A 17,185-nucleotide genomic window follows, 5' to 3' on the forward strand; every position below is an offset into this window, starting at 1 on the left:
TTGGCCTCTTTCATATCTGCCTGTGTCCATCGGGACTTTGTTTCTTGTTTCCAATGTAGCTCCTTGGGCCCAGGGAACGGTGAAAAGAGGGGCAAAGCGGAAGAGCAAGAAATGGTGTAACGAATGGCAATGGGATATGCCAGACGGAAGAAGGGAGAAGCGGAGACCTCTTGTTGATACCAAACGCATTATTCAACACTGCTTTTGGGCCACAGTGTTGGTTAAAGGAAATATTTTATGGAGTTTTTGAATGGTTGCTGTTTTCCTCCACTCTCTCCTCTCCATGCCGGCGCCTCTTCTCCACTTCTTTCGCCTTCTGCGACCCCACTCTCCACTCTTTTCGCCCTCTGCGACCCACTCTCCGCTCTTTTCGCCTCTGCGACCTCTCTTCTCCGCTCTCCCCTCGATTTTTGTGGATGCTTCACTCCAGAAATAGTTGGTTACTATTTTTAATGCAATTCGTTGCGCCTGATTTGACAATTTTGATTGCATTTCCCCAACCAGAAGGCAGAAGCCAGAAGCCAGAGTCTGCCCCTTCCCCCGAAAGAATGGGAAATGCTTGGGGCCAAAGTTCAACGCTGTCGCTGTCGTTGTCGCTGTCGTCGATCTGCCTGAAATATTTAATATAAACTTTAACACCTATTTCTGGTTTTGCTCGCGTTCAAAACTTGTTAACATTTTAATTACACAAATTAGCGGCAAAAAGAAAAAAAAAAAAAAATAAATAAATAAAGAAAAAAAGAAGAAAAAAAAACGAAACAGAATTTAAATAAAATGAAACACAAAAAAAGGCAACAAAAAATGGAATATTAATGAGATGTCGACACAGAAGAAAAAAATTATGAAAGAACAGAAATATTTGGTGGAAGGATGGAAAAAACACTTGATAAATACAGAGAAAATTAACTGAAATATAGAGGGAAAACCCGCCCAGAGATTTCTTTGGGATCTAAAGATTTTCTCAACATTTTCCCCTTTAATCCCTTTTCGGTCTGCCTGGCAGAAAGTTTTCCTTCTGTGGGCCATAAGTTTTTCTGGTTTTCTTTTTCTGTTTTTCTTTTTTTTTGTAGCCATTTGTTTGGCTTTTTCCTACTGCATTTCCATCTGGATTTTTGCATAAGATTTGCAAAAAAAAAAAACCCCACAAGAAGCAGCAAAATAGAGGAAAAGCCTGGAAAAAGAAAAGGAAGAAGCAGCTGCAGAAAAAAAGAAAAAAATGATTGCGCGGCGGTTGTGCTGGGGCTGGTGCTTTTCTTTTGCTTTGTGGCTTTAACATTTTAGTCACGTTTTCAGTTCAGGGGCGTGCCCCGAGAGGCGGGCTGGGGTGTGGGGCAAGGGGAGGCGTAACCAACATGGCGCAGCAGCAGGCAGCAGCAAGTGCTTTGGTTCGAAGCTCAGTTTTTATTATTTCCCATTTTTTGTTCGCTTTGCTTCTCGTTTTTTTTGTTGCTGTTGTTGTTGTAGTATTTTTTGTGGCGTGTACGATGTCGAACGAATTTTTCACAGTTTCTGCCACAGACGGAACGACAATGGTCAGAAGTTTGCCCCTGCCGCTGCCCCATAGCCGCTTGCTTCTGTTGCACAGACAGGACTCACGATGAAGGATGCCAGTGTTGCCCCCCAATCATGCTGCAACTAAATCATCTATGAGATTTACCGAGCGGTGCCCCAGTGTCTGGGGTGTCCACCAACTGGCTGGCCTCACTGTACTGCTGTGGGGACTGCCGGCCGGGCTGCTTGCAGAACAGAGTTTCAGTTCATTTGTTATATTTTTTTTTTCCTCTCTACTTTTTGTGGGGCTGGTCTTTGGGGTGTTGCCCGGGGACCAGCCCATCGAGCCATGAAGAAGCTGCTGCTTGCTGCTGGCTGCTGGTTGCATTATAAATGCAGTTAGTCCATGGATTGTCCAGAGGAGCTCTCTGTGCTCTGTGGAACACAATTATAATGCTTTGTCCGAGAGAGAGACAGACAGAGAGAGAGAGAGAGAGAGAGAGGCTGAGAGACTGAGAGCGCGGAAAATGTTGTGCAAAATGCTTTGTACGTGCCTCGGTTGCAACTTTGCACTTTTCTCCGGACTCGCAGCTTCCATTCGCGCGGTCAATGGCTGCCACAGATACAGCGGAAAAACTGCAACAGCGACACAGAAAGGGGCACAGATGGGGGCGCAAAGAGGGGCAGAGAGAGCTTGCCCAGAGCCTTGGCTTGGCCTGGCCTGGCTCTTGGCTCTTTGGCTTTGGCTTCAGCTTCAGTTCGTTCCAGTAGCCGGGCAATTTTTCACATCGTTACATAAATTTCAGCGCAAAATAAATGGCCAACGGTAGCCAAAAGTGCACTCAACAATATTTAAATTGCGACACTTAAGCGGCAGCAACAACAAACGGCCACATCAGCATCAGCAACAACGTTGTCGGCGTCTGCAAACAACAATTTGTCGCTTTTTAAAAACGCGCCAGAAGGCACAAAAATAAAGTCCACGAAGGTCCCACCGCGAAGCGAAGGTGCCTGACTGACAGCCCAAAAAGAAGAGGCGCGCGAGGCAGAAGAGCTCGCCAGTAAAGCCCCGAAAAACAGTCGAGGAAACGGAGAAGACACAGGAGCCACCGGAGCCAGCAGTAATCGCTGATGGGCCCAGCGGGCACGGCTGCGGTGGCAACACCGAATGAGATATGCTCTTGCTCTTGCAAACATTACCACAACATCTCCTTCACGACTTCAACTACTGCATTTCGTAGACATTTTGAGGAAAAACACATCAACAGTAGGAATATTTCAACAAAAATACGAAAAACTACAACAAGAGCTTACAAAAAATCAGCCATCAGTGTAAACATACTTCACCAACACGATTGAAAGTTACACCCATTGTAAAAAACTACACCAACAGTAAATAAAACAACACCAAAAGTAAATCAAACAACACCAACAGTAAATTAAAGATCACCAATAGTAAATTAAACAACTCCAATAGTGTATAAAGCTGCTACACTTTCCAAAATTATACCAACAGTATATAGTCCAACACCAGCTGTATAAAAACTTCACCAATAGCTTCAACAATTTCACCAACGGTATGAAAAACTAAAAAAATAGCCACCATTTTTCACCATAATTATAAATAGCAGAGAAAACAGTTTCAACAACCACATCAAATGCCACACCAACGAAATAACCAACAAATTCAGCAACGACATCATCAACTACTCGAAAAACATGAACAATTACAACAATCAATCATGAATATGTACACCAACGGCAGCAGCCACATCACAAGGAGCAAAACAGCAACACGAACAGCGTTTAACCCGACTTGAAAATGCTTTTGCTTTTGCTTTTGCTTTTGTTGTATAGTTCATTGAGCCTCAGTTTCAGAGCCAGAGCCAGAGCCAGGCCCCAAACTAAAGGCAGACTCTGAGGCAGAGAGGAGTCGTCGCAGTCTCCTTCCACTGGCAGCACTCCCTGCGATTCGGTTCCGTTCCGTTCCGTCTATAAACGTCTATAACCTTCATTAAAAATTGTCTGCAGCGGCATGAAATGATTGATAACATCCGTCAATTTTGACATATGCGGCAGAGGCACAGGCAGAGGCAGGGGCAGAGGCAGGGTCTGGACTTGAGACTTGCAACTTTGCCACTTGCGATGATGTTGCCCCTGCCCTGCCTGTTGTTGGGTGTCTGCTGTTGCTGTTGCTGGTTCCTGTACCTCTCTCTCTGTGGAGGATGTTCGTTCGTTATAATTCCTTGCAGTCTTGGGTGTTGTTTTTTTTTTTCTTTGTGTTTTCTGTTAGCGAAAATGAGTCAATTCGTCAATCAATCAGTGTGTCAGTTGCTCATTTATAATGGCCAAGAAGCACGGCCCCACTCTGCCGCCCGCACTCTGTCGAGGGGCGGTTCATTCATTCATTCATTTGTTCATTCGCTCGTTCGTTGGGGATTCGCTTGGGGCTGCGGCTACTGTCCATCGGGAGCCAGTAGATAGGGGAGGAATTGGGGGGAGAATTATTAATGTGGGTCACTGTGGAGGAGCAGGAAGGATGTATGACAGGAGGTTGAGACACAACATATATGATCCTCTTTAGGTTCTTCTATCCTCGCTTTCTGCTCTGCTCTTCTCTTCCTTCGTATCGCATCTCATTCTTCTCCCACACCTTTTTTCTCTCAATCTAAAATCATACAATCCTGCTGCTCCTTCTTCCCATTAATCGTCCTCCTCTGCTTCCACTGCTCCCCCTTGTGCTTCCTTCTCACCTTCATCCTCGCCCCCCCTTCCCCCCTGGCTCTTCCACATGCCACAAAAATGTGCACAGAAACTTTTTGAATGAAAATAAATTTTCACACACAAAAGTTTACTTTTTATTTCGAACATCCTCCACCTCCACCTCCGCCTCCACCTCCTTTTGTGTTCTGTTTTCTGTGGCTTCTCCTTCTTTTTATGGTATTTATATTTTGTACCTGAGACACGCCCCCAAAAACAACCATGCAACAGCCCCCCGCCCCCTCCCTGCACCTGCCCCAAAAGAACGAAGCACAAAAGAGGCGAAGGCGGAGGCGAAGACAAAAGTTTGGTTCTTGTTTTTTTCTTCTTTTTTTTCTGTGTGGTTTCATGCCACAACTCCATTGACTGATTGACTGCGAAAGGAGGAACCTTCTTCCTACTGCCCCCTGTCGCTTCTTGCTCCTCTTTCTCCACCCTTTTGTGGCCCTCCCCCCTCCTCCTGCTGGCGGTGGTGGTTGCTGCTTCTCAAGTTTCAGTCTCAGGCCCCGAGGGCTCTCCATTTTGGGTTGTGGCCTCTATCATTATTCGGTTGCAGTTGCCCCATCTGCCTTTGCCTGCTCACACATCTCCTCTAACATGAAAAAAAACCCCTCTATATATCCATATATATATATATAGATATGCCACGGCTTCTTGCAACGCCTTCTTCGTCTTGTGGCAGAGGAGAAGAACTACTAACAAGGTGGAAAGGAGAGCGCTCCCCAGCAATCATTGAAAAAGGTGGCTACCACATGTGGCATACGGCAAGAAAGTGGGCTGCGGTGGAACAGGGTTGCATGCCCCCACAGGGCGTATGCGTAGTGCAAAACGTGCAACGTGCAAATTGTAATTCTCAAATGTTTACCATCCGTCCAGTCCGGTCCGGTCCGGTCCCAAGGCCACGCATTGCTCATTGCTCATTTATCTGCCCCAGCACCAGCGCCACCCAGCCATCGTGCCACACCACCTGCCACTCTGCCACACACACACACACATGTGCAAACTTAATGAGGCAACCAAAAGCGAGGTGCTAATTTGCGCCTCGAAGGATTTTCGACGGGCACACATCACACAGACACACACGAGTCCCCTTCTCTCCCTGCTGCTCCCCCCACTCCTGGGAAAACAGGCGAATCTTTTACCCTTGAACTCTCTTTAATCTCTGTATATCTCTGTTTTGTAGGTCGCAGTGAACCGCCTGTCGGCGTGGGCGATCCCTGTGCTGGGTGCAATAAACCGATCCTGGACAAGTTCCTGCTGAATGTCCTCGAACGCGCCTGGCACGCCTCCTGCGTGCGATGCTGTGAATGCCTCCAACCGCTCACCGACAAATGCTTCAGCCGCGAATCGAAGCTCTACTGTCGCAACGATTTCTTCAGGTGAGAATAAACACATTTTAGCATTCATAATGTTCCCATAAGTGAGCGGATACATTCGTCAAGGAATAGAATGCAGCGGTAGTGGGTCCAGTATCAATTCCCAATCTGTCTTCCAGTCCCCATTCAGAGAGAGAAGAGAAGGAACTTTCAATCAAAAGTCGCTGACCGAAGAGCGAACTGCAAAACGAAAAAAAAGAAAGAAACCAAAGCAATTAAGAGCCAAGCTTTCAATCGGAGCTTTGACTCTTTGGCTTTTGTTTTGCTGCTGTCCGCGCGTGTGGTTTTCATTTGATTTCACTTTGGATTCCGCATTCAGTTCTATTAATTGAAAAAACAAAAAAAAAAAAGCAAAAACCTGAGGGAATCAAAGGAGTAGAGGAGGAAAAAATGCCAGGACGAAAGCAATTAACATGCAAAATACCTGAGCAAATCAAAATGAAATCAATTCCTGCACACAAGATTCTCCCTGTCCTTCGGTTCCTTCGATTCTGAAGAGTGCCAGAGCGGATAGATGGGTGTCCTATCAATCAGCGACAGGATGATGGGAGTGTGATGGGGCCAACAAAGGCATTCCATAAACGGAAAACGGAGGCTTCGACTGATGTGTTTGTGTGTTTGCGCATACTTGTGGTAGTCACTACCAGTCCCTGGGCCATTGGCAATCAATAGAAGGAACTACTTAGAATACGAGTGGTAGAGGTTTTCAATGGGAGGCTTCCATAGATTGATCTTTTGTTTGCAATTTTCTAATAAAAAAACGTTCCAGGAATAGAAACTGAATTAAGAACGGGATTTTATTTCCTTGGCAGTGCTTTTGAGGTCTTGCCAACATAATTTCTCTTGCAATTTCAGTGTTGGAATATCGGTTTCGAGTGTTTTTCACGTTGTTATTAGTTTCAAGGGCTGTTCATCACTAATAGTAAAGTAATGGTATGAAAGAGTGCATTTCAACAAAGTTCCCTTGAAGTTTCAGTGTTGTAATGGCTATTTTGAGTGTTTTCTTTGGGGGAACAGTGCGTGAATAATACTTTTGAGTAATTTCAGTATTGGAATTGTAGTTCTGAGTGTTTCCAGCACTTATTCCAAACGTATACTTCCCATGAGGGCTCTCCAACATAGAACTCTTGAAGTTTGAGTGTTGGAATAACTGTGGATAGGTCATAAAAATGATCCTCGTTTCTTTTTTTGTGTTGCAGACGCTATGGAACCAAGTGCAGTGGCTGTGGCCAGGGTATTGCGCCATCGGATCTGGTGCGTAAGCCGCGGGACAAGGTTTTCCACCTAAATTGCTTCACATGTTGCATATGCCGCAAACAGTTGAGCACCGGGGAGCAGCTGTACGTTTTGGATGACAATAAGTTTATCTGCAAGGACGATTATCTGCTGGGCAAGGCGCCATCCTGCGGCCACAATTCACTGAGCGGTAAGTACCATCCCAAACAATCCATTCACACGACACTAATCGGGGTGGGGCTTGGACTGGGCAAGTCATAAATTCTGGGCGGCACAGCTCTGGGGCTCATCTTTGCTCATTAGAGGAGAGCACTCAGAAGAGGAGACTGCTGCTCTGCTGGCTGTGGTATCTGCAATTTCCATCAGCAATAAATACACAATTACGCACATGCTTTTGGGTATATTTAGGCACAAATTTGTGCCCGGTTGCCCTGGTCACACCACCCGAACCAGCACCAGAACCAGCACCAGGCCAGGCCAGACCCGACCATACCCACACATCACGCACGCAGCCAGAAGAATAACAATAACATGGCATTTTTTCTACAAATATTTTAATTTCTAACGCAGTTGTTTGCACTAATTGTTTATCGTTTGCGATAGAAATATTTGCCATTCAAATTACCGTGGGAATAAAAGAAGCACCGGACCGGCCATTCTTGCCAGCCACTCGCTTCGCTTTCTCTCTCTCTCCCTCTCTATCTCCCTGTGGATTCTCTCTTTATTTGTTGTTGCTGATAATATGCCCATTGTTGATTTTTGGCAAAGTTTTTCCTATCATTCTCTGTCTCTCTGGCCGCTGCCTCTCTTTCGCTGTTTTCCTTTGTAATCCTAAAAAATATTTGCTACATTTTTGGGTTTCCGGCAAGCGAGGAGTCGCTTTTACAAACCCACACGCACACACGCACAATTTAAAGACAAAAGTCAGAGGCTAAATGCTTGGCAAATATTTACACAAAACGCATAAATAAAACACGAGTCTCATGCATAAGAAAATAGAACACACACACACAGACAGAGAGAGAGAAAGGGGGAGAGGGAGTGAAACGGTAATCTTGAGCTCAAGTTGTAGAATCGCTAAGAAGTTCAAGAATTGATCTAAGCTTCAGACAAACTGTGGAAACGGCCACAGATGCGACTTGCCCTCTCAAACATTACATTTGACCAACACTGGACATTTGATTCATTAACCAACACTGGTTAAAGGCACTAAGTGGTTAACCAACACTGGTTCAAGTCATTAAGTGGTTAACCAACACTAGTTAAAGTCATTAAGTGGTTAACCAACACTGGCAGAAGTTTTTCTTAGTGGTCTCTAATAAACTTTGAAGATTCAAACACAATGTTCCCCCATTTTTTTTTGGTTATTGTGCCCCACAGTTAAAGCTTTAATGGCGTCCATTTCCCTTTTTCCACACACATTCCTCCCGAAAAATTCAACACACAAATGAAATGAAAGAATGAGAAGGAAGAGGAGCAATAGGAGTAGGAGCAGGAGCAGTCGAAGGAGACCGACTGATGGAAAAACGCATTAAAGCCAAAAGCAGCTGCAAAATGCAAAAACCCCAAAGCACATTCCCTCCATCCACCGCTTGACGGCTTTTGTTTACCCTTTTTCCATTTTTTTTTTGTGTTGTTTTTGTTGCACTCGACGGGCAAAAAGTTTTAAAGGATATACCACGTACGCGCGTACCAGAGGCCAAAGGATGTGCCAGTGGATGCCAGTCTGCCTGTATCTGTGCCTGTGTCGGTGTCTGTGGCTGTGTGTAGGATGTGGATTAAGCTTTAAAATTGGCGCTGTGTGGCGCATAATTATTTTAAGTTTTCAAGCAATTAAAGAGCTTTAAATGGCGGCATGTATGATGGGTGTACCATGTGCATGACATTCTTGTCGTCGTATGGTGGCTGTCATACGCAGCAACGCCTCGTCTCGCCACGCGTCGCCACGCCGCTTGTTGTGTGGCTTCTATTTCCACTTTTTGGGATTCCATTTCCCTTCTGCTTTCTCAGTTTTCTCAGTTTTGGGGACCAAAAGATACCGAAATGCGGCAAAATATTTTCGTAGCATACTTAGCGGCGTTAAATATTTCAACGCTGCCATTTTTTTTCCTGCTCCTTCCTCCCACACGAAGACAGAGAGAGCGAGAGAGAAAGAACAAGAGAGACAGAGAGCGAGCAAGCGACTGAGAGAGAGAGAGAGAGAGAGAGACTCTCTGCAGCTGCGCAGACTGCCGACTGAGACATCGGCAGCGACAGAGACAGCGACAGCGGCAGCGGCAGCGGCAGAACAAAATGGCAGCCGAAGAGAGCAGCCAGTCAGGCCCTTCCCCTGCCCAAAAAAGTAGGCAATACTTTTGCCAGCTAGCTTTTGCGGCTCTTCGGGCCTTTCCACCAATAATTATTAATAATAATTATTATTACCATTTATTTAATATCATTTTTCACACACAAAGAAGGAGAAACCACAAGAAAAATCTATGGCCGGGTCTGCTGCCGCTGTCGCTGCTTCTGCCACAGCGGCACGGCGGCACGGCAGCACAGCAGCACAGCAGCGTCTCGGCCGCTGTTGCTGTCGACGACGACGACGCCTGGCGACGCAGCCGAGCAGCGCAGGTCATTAATGTTTTGATTTTAATTGCGTTAATTACGTGCAACGGATTTTTCACTCGTGCCCCAAAAAGACACCGCTCGGAAAAAAAGTGAAAATCCCCCAGGAAAAACGCGTCGGCAAAAGTGTTAGTGGGCCCCACGGCATCGACGGCGGGAGGAAAAAAAGTACAGAAACCCTACAAATTATGATGGAAATAACTCAACGAAACGAGAATTTTCCATAAGAAAACACACACAATTTTCTTTGGCATTTTTTTGTTGTTCTGTTGCTGTTTTGCTGTTGTGTGGCGAGGCTTCAATTTATGGCTTGTCAAATAAATTAAACTGTTTGCCGTGCGATAAAAAGACGCAACAATGAAGTGGCGGAGCGCGGGGGCACCGGGTACCAGGGCAGAAATGGAGCTTACAAAATGCGACATAAATCATACCGGAGGCCATCGCTAAAAGTGCAATGAAGTACAACATTTCCGATAAATGAAGGAAGCCAGCAAATAGAGGAGTAAATAGTGTGAGAGGGAGAGATAGAGAGAGAGTGAGCAGAGAGAGAGAGACAGGGAGGGAGAGTAGAGAGAGAGAGCGACAGTATGGAGAGTGTGAAAATCTTTTAAAGACGCTTGTTCTTTGGACTCTCGAGAGCCGTACCATTGAAATCATATGGAATTTACTTGAAATACATAAAATGTGCCTGAAAACCCACACTTTTTCATTGCTAAGTCACACTGGGAGAGAGAGAAGCAATGAAATTGACAGCTTATATCCATATGTACTTTATTCCTTTCCCTTCGACGTTGACATGTGAATGGCAAACAGCTGGTAAACAGCTGGCAAACAGCTGACTTGCTGTCTACATGGAGGAACACAAACGAATACCAATGATTCATAGGAACGTAAAGAGTTTTGACCACAAGGAAAAGAGTGATTACTGTAGAGAAGAGACCTCCTTCTATGCTCTGATATCCATTTCCTTATCCGCCATTCAAATGTATCCTTCCTTGCTTCGGCTCTCTCTCTCTCTTTGGGTCCTAAACTTTCTTGAGTTATCATCAACACTTGAAATGACATACAGCCTCTGCCCTCCCCATCTCCATTTGAGGGATAAACACTTATTATAATCGTGCGAGTGTTCTCTGTTTCTCTTCCCTACAATTGGGGGGCACATAATGACCCTTAAACGACCTTAACTCTTCGAGTTTCCTTTATTTTGGACGGGATACTCATTTTCTGTTGTTCTTTTTATGATGCCCAAAATTTGTATGAACCACAAGGGCTGCTCTTTCTCCTGCTCCTGCTCCATATTCATTTTCTCTATCCTGTTCTTTCTGTTGTTTTATTGCTCTTTTATCGTGCGTAGTCCTGTGTTTCATTTTTGTGGCTCTTACGCCTACTTTTTTTTTGGCCTTAACAACAATAAAGGCTCCCAACGCCAAGGCCTCTCTCTCTCTCTCTCTGGCAAAAGTTTACTTCTTTCGAGTGGCAAAAAGATAAACAGATGTTCCATTCCAACATTAAAGACGGCTTTCAGAGGCTGGCCTCTCGTGCGCCTTTGATTTTTTTTTATCGAAAATGCCTTTATTAATCGATTTTTAATCGATTTACAGGCCTCTTCCTGATGCAGTGTGCCTACTATCTGTTTGAACTCCACTCCCCCTTCGCCCCGCTCCAGAGGGGAACTGTTTGTGGCTGCCACATGTAGCATATATGCCACAGATTTACGGTTGTCATTTTGTCGGCTGGTCACGTAATATAGTACTCTCCTCTTCAATGCCCTACACCGTAAATCGGTGTGGTTTTGCTGCTACGCCCTTGGCCACACGGTCATGCCTCATGCCACATGCCACATGAAACCTCCTCCTCCTACCGCTGCTGCTGCTGCTGCCGGCGCTGCTGCCTTGCGGTTGCCCATTTCTTCTTCCCTTCTAGGAGTTTTTATTATTTTTTATTTTTATTTTTATTTGCAGTTTCTGTGTGTATTTTTTTTTCTTTTCTGCAGCGATGGCAGTTTTTCCCTTCTGTTTTTCCTCTGTTTTCTGGTCGAGTTTTTCGTTGTGTCTATGATTATATACATATTTATATATATATACCAGATCTGTGTATATATATTTTTATTTTGTTTTATTTTCCTTCTTTTTTTTTCTTGTTTTCTTTTGTCAGAAAAGTTTATGGCAACTGGCTGCTGGCTTGTGGGGCCTCTGGGGTGGGGGGCTGGTGGCTGTGGTCCAATCTGAACCTCTCTCTACGCCCCTGGGTGTGTGTGTGTGTGTGTGTGTGTGCGTGTTGACCAGGCCAAAACAAAATCAAAAAAAAGCGAAAACCGTTAAAGTTTATTTGACATTTACTTGGGCTATTTTTTATTTTTATGACTCTTTGGGTCTCGCTTTTTTTCCCCGAGACGCACATTGACTGACCACAATGCCACACATGCCCCCTGCCACATGTACCGCCTCCCCCCCGCTTCTCTGCAGCCTCATTTTTTATGATTTCTCTCTCTTTGGATCATAAATTTGCGGCTATTTTGGGGCCACGAATTTAATACCCTACCAACCGTTGGCTGGGGCACGGGGGGGCAAGGTGCATGCCTCACAGAGAGCTTTTCGGCTTCTAACGCCTTTTCAACGCATTCGTAAATCATTCGGTCAACTATTTTCCATGATTTGTAGAGGTGGGACAGGGCGCCGAACTTTTGGCTATGAATGTGGCAGAGACTCTCGTCTGTGAGTGTGTGTGGCAGAGACTTTTGGCTGTGGCAGAGGCGGCGGAAGTGTCGCCATTTTCTGGTGCCGGAAGTAAAGGGCAAAGAGGAGCAGGAAGGATGCCCATAAATCAAGTGAATAATCGAATGCGTACGAGTGAGTGTGTGCTGAATACCAAATACCAAATGAATGCCCAGCGAAGAAAAGGGGAGCCCAAAGAAAGGTGTTTCCAACGATTCCTCAGAGTGGAAATATATTTTTTTGCCTCCAAGATCGATTGCCTTAAATACCTTTTGCTGCTTCTGCTTTTGGCATTCATTCTTTTCGATTCATTTTGCGCATTCAAAGAACATTTTGAAGAAAAAAATAAATTCCAATCATCATCGACAGTCGACAACAACCTGTCTCGTGCCCCTGCCCCCTGCCCCCTGCCTCCTATCCCCTATCCCTGCCACTGCCACTGCCACACTTGTCGCTGGGATATGGTTTATGGGGCATTTGCCGAAGCGAACGACTGGCGGGTCTTAATGACAAAACTCGTAACCAAAACACAAAACAAACAACAAAAAAAAAGGGTCTCTCCCCAAAAACATTTTAATGTCTAACTAAAACGAGGGACAGAGGAGGTGGGTGTGTGGGGGGGAGGGGGGGGGGGGGGGGGGGCTGGGCAACGTGTGTTTTGATGATGTGTTGGGGCACAAATTACGACGAGCGACGAGAGGCGTTAAAACTAGAGCAAAGAGCAACTCTTGAGTGACTCTTGACTCTCGGAATGAACTCTCGTAACTCCCGCCATAAATCTCCAATCAAAAATTGAGTGCCCCGTAAACTGTTACAATGGCAAACGGGGTGGTGGGCATGGGGCATGGGGAATGCGGCAGGGGGCAGGGGCAGGCAAGACAACTTTTTGATGAGCAAACAAAACATGCCGAAGAAGTCTTTGATAATGAGAGAAGAAAAGAGAGGGAGAGTCTGGGACGGGCGGGTGGGGGTATATCCTCATAAAAATAACCTTTAAGTGCCGCCACTTTAAGGAGTTTTCGGGAGACAGAGAAAGAGAGAGAGAGAGAGATTTATGGGTACTCCCAGCCCCCGTCCACCCGCGGAAAATCGTGTCATATTTCAAGCTTGGTCAAACATTTTTCACCAATAAAACAAGAGCGAGGGAAAACCCCAAAGAAAGCGAAAGAAAAAGCGATGCCAGCGGGAAAGAGGAGCAGGAACAAAGTAGTAGCCTGTGGATACCCTTTTTGGATGCCATCTATGGCTACTTTTCCTACTCCGCGTCATGCAGCAGTGCCCCTCGGTCGAAGGAATGGAAACGAGTCTCTAGCCTTTCCAAGAGGAACATCCTCCACGTAGAGGGTATCCAAAAAGCGTATCAAACGTCTGACAGAATGAAAAGCGAAAAGAAAAGCCCCACCGCGAGGCGTGGATGCCACCTTCAGAGATGTCGCTGACAAACATGGCGCCCCAAAAAACAGAAACGGTGGCAAGCGGGGGGCGGGGGTGCCCAGAGGGCGGCAGAACAACCCCTCCTCGAGGGCTCCATCGAGAGATAAGCAGAGAGACAGCGACAGCAGCAGCAGGCACTCGAAAAAAAAGGCGGGCCAGAGGCAAAAAAGCAAGCGAGATGGCAACAATCGAAGCCAAAAGAGAGACAAACAGAGAGCGAGAGAGAGAGTGTGTGAGAGGAAGAGAGAGCGTGAGAGGGGGAACCATCATTCTGGGGGATGGCTTCCTTTTTTGAGGAAGGATTTGGCGGCGTTGGCGGCTCACTGAGAAAACAAAAGCCCCACAGAAAAAAAAACCAAGAAAAGCAAACAGAAGAAAAACCAGAAAAGCAGAAGAAGCGAAAAACGAAACAAAAGAAAAGAAGTGGATGCTGAAGTAGAGCGGGGGGGGCTGTGCCACAGGAGCGGGGGGATGTCAGAGGGTTGTGGTTGCCGGCTGGTGGATGGGGAGGGGGGGGTTTTCGGGGGAAAGCACAAATCCAACTGTCGAAACCAAAAGCACGCAAAAACTGCTGCTGCTGCAGGTGGCATTTGCCCCAAAGGGTGTGGGGGGGGGGGGGGGGCATGCCACATTTTTCGGGGGTTGGCTCTGTGACTCGTAAGGGTGCGACGTTGAATTGAGGTTATGTATACAAAACGGAAACGGAAATGTGGCAGAGAGTGTGGAGGGCTTTGTGTGTCTGTGTGTGTGCAAAATGATGTCTGCGAAAATGCCAGAAGGCAGAAGTATGGATGCCAGGGTATGGCAGGGGGTGTGAAGCAGACGGGGGGGGTGGCGGCGGCGGAGGGAGAGGAGTGTAGGAAGCAGGCTTTTCCTGACTGTCGAGGGACTGGCTTAAGGCTCTCTCTCTCTATGTCTCTGTCTCTGTCTCTCTCTCGGCCTCAAAAAGCTTAGAAATACTGAAATCGATTTCGATTCTCTTATTGTTGCCCCAACTCCCCGCCTCTCTTTGGCTTTTCTTCTGGCTTTCCTTTTGGTTCCCCCCCCCCTCTGCCCCCCCTCTCTGCCATAAATAACACAACAAACAGTGGGGAAAATGGCGAAAAATGGAATCTCTCTCCCGCTCGCTCTTTAAGTTTTTTTTTTTTAATATTCTGTGGCAACTTTAAGTTTCGCTTTTGGGGTGGATTCCGCCTCGTCATCCTGCTCCTGTTTGTTCCCTTTTCTGTTTTTTCTTATCGCCTGCGTGGAGATCTTTGCCATTGGCTCACAGACACATAATTCATATATAAATAGGATGTATACTGGGATTGGGGGAAAAAGGACTGAGGAGATGGATGGAAGGACTCAATCCCTTGGAAAACTTGGGATTTGTTGATGATTTCGTTGAGGATTGCAGTGGCTTTTGGTTTTGGTGCTTGTATTGGACGGTGTTTCACTCCACGAATAGGTATCCTGATGCTGAGGTACGTGAACTTCAACGCAAATAGAGGATCTAGAGATTTGCGGGTGTCGGGGTCACCACTTCAGAGAAACGATGGAAACTTTATTTAGCCAAAAGCGAATTGAACCCATCGAATATCTAAGTATCTGTTCGTATCACCTGCCACAGCCAGCAGTCAAGCGCAACACCGAAGCGCACTTGTTGGTTGGCTGGGGGTGGGGGGGAGGGCAGGGTGGGGTCACCAAATGGTGCAGCAAATATGTGGCACTGACACTGGCACCCCCGCCCCCACCAGCGGCGCGTCTCTTAACCTGTTCCACTCGCAAAGTTTACGACTATCGCGGCGTACACTCGTAGTACTCCAAATTCGAGGGGTTTTGCTGTCGTCTGTTGTTGTCTTGAAAGCCCGCACTTGGTCGAGCATTTAATGTTTATTTTATTTTTAGTTTGGCTTTATTTTTTTACAGCCACTTCAAAGCTATTTTTAATGGGCTTTTACCCAACAACCGCCGACCAGCGACGGCAACGACAACTGCAGTTGGGTTTTTGGAACGGAATGGAGGATGGCGGATGGGGTTTCGGACGGGGGACGAGGCCAAGACGAAACACACACACTTTTTTTTTTTCTTTTTGTTCAGGCCTGACTTTGGTTGTCGTGGCACCTCTCTCAAACGGTTTGCGTAATGCGCGTGAAAATAAAGTTTTTTTTCGCTTGAAAAATACGTTAAACAGGCGGCTATAAATGACATAACAACGCAAGCAACAAACACCTTCAGGACCCGAGATGCGAGAACAGCGAGAGAGAACTTTTCCACGCATGAATCACATTGGAAACCGAAGCCGTAGCTGAAATGTGACTCAAAGATCCATTGCATCGCTGACTCAGACACAGACTCAGAGCCAGATCCAGACGACTCCATGGTCTCCACGATAAGGTCTCGACTCTCTGAAAACCTCTCAAACGATCTGGGTGGGGCGGGACTGGGCGGGGCAGGGCAGTGGGCCAAATGGCGAAAATGAAAACTGGGTCAGGCCTCAAATGAATTTTCATGCCACAACGAAACACGAAACACAAAACTGCGACAGAGTTCTGTTCTGAGGAGAGATCGAATGATGATTACTGCGGTCGCAGTCGGTTGCTGGGAACTGCGTGAATCATCTGATGTTTTCTGATCTTAGAGAATGAATAAACTAAAGAAAAGGTTATCCAGAGGCAGGGCCTCCTCTTTGAGTGGTGACCCCGATGCAGTAAATATTTTAAATGCTGTTCCACTGCAATTTCGATTGGGATTGAGTCAATTTTTAATCTTTTAAATAGAAATGCAGTATGCAGAAATATGAATATAAATTACAAAGATGTGTTGTATGGGAAAAATCAAGAAAATCATGGGGAAAACTCCGGAAATACCATTCTGTCTTGTCTTTCTGTGTTCCGGCAAGTCGAAAAGTCTCTGGCTCCACTCCATTGCCCACTCCTTTTGCAAGTGGCAGCCACTTGCTGTTGCTGCTGCTGTATCCCCTCTCTGCCGTTGGGGCTCAGCCACAACTCCCCATCAAATGCACAATTCATTCGCGCATAAATTTGCGCAGAGATTTTTACAGCTGCAGTCGTAAAAATCACGAAGCTGTGACAATTTCACGGGCGTTTCAGTGCGCCATTCCCTGTCCCAGTCCGTGTCCAAGCGTTCCCCGTTCCAATGCCAAAGCGTTTCGTTTCCTTTCGGTGCCCACGGGCCGGCGCTATGCAAATGTCACAAATGATAAACGCAATAAACATAAATAAATAAAAGCTTCAGGAGAAGAAAAACGAAAAGAGGGAGCCGCACCGCACCGGCCATAAAGTGTTCGGAGGAAGATGAAGTTGAAGTCGGGGAATTATGAGGAGGAACAGCCTTTTGTTGCTGCCTTATTTATTAGTGTCACAAATCGTTGGAGTTAATGCCCCTTCCCCAGTCCCCCAATCCCCAGCCCTTTCCCTTTCATCTCTGGAGGAGGCTCCACTGACTCTACCCTTTTTGCAGTCAGTTTTTGCCCTACAAAAAGAGTCTGAGCCGAGGAGTGCTGCTGCATGACAAGCGAGACGTATAAATGAAGGGAATCCCAATGAGCTGTGGTCTCAGGGG

The 17,185-nt window shown here is 46.3% G+C and overlaps 1 protein-coding gene across 2 annotated transcripts in view; it reads left to right on the forward strand.

Annotated features, from left to right (window-relative positions):
* LOC108164768 (LIM/homeobox protein Lhx1) overlaps positions 1 to 17,185 on the forward strand; it is a 50,023-nt gene that overhangs the window by 11,464 nt on the left and 21,374 nt on the right. The window contains exons 2-3 of one of the 2 annotated variants that reach the window (XM_017300680.2): positions 5,435 to 5,630; positions 6,827 to 7,053. In XM_017300680.2, coding sequence (XP_017156169.1) covers positions 5,435 to 5,630; positions 6,827 to 7,053 — 423 coding nt within the window. Of the gene's footprint in view, positions 1 to 5,434; positions 5,631 to 6,826; positions 7,054 to 9,619; positions 9,639 to 17,185 lie in introns of those variants that run through there. The other variant, XM_033391245.1, reaches the window with a different exon arrangement.

Source organism: Drosophila miranda, chromosome XL (assembly GCF_003369915.1).
Source record: "Drosophila miranda strain MSH22 chromosome XL, D.miranda_PacBio2.1, whole genome shotgun sequence".
NCBI classification, from domain to species: Eukaryota; Metazoa; Arthropoda; class Insecta; order Diptera; family Drosophilidae; genus Drosophila; species Drosophila miranda.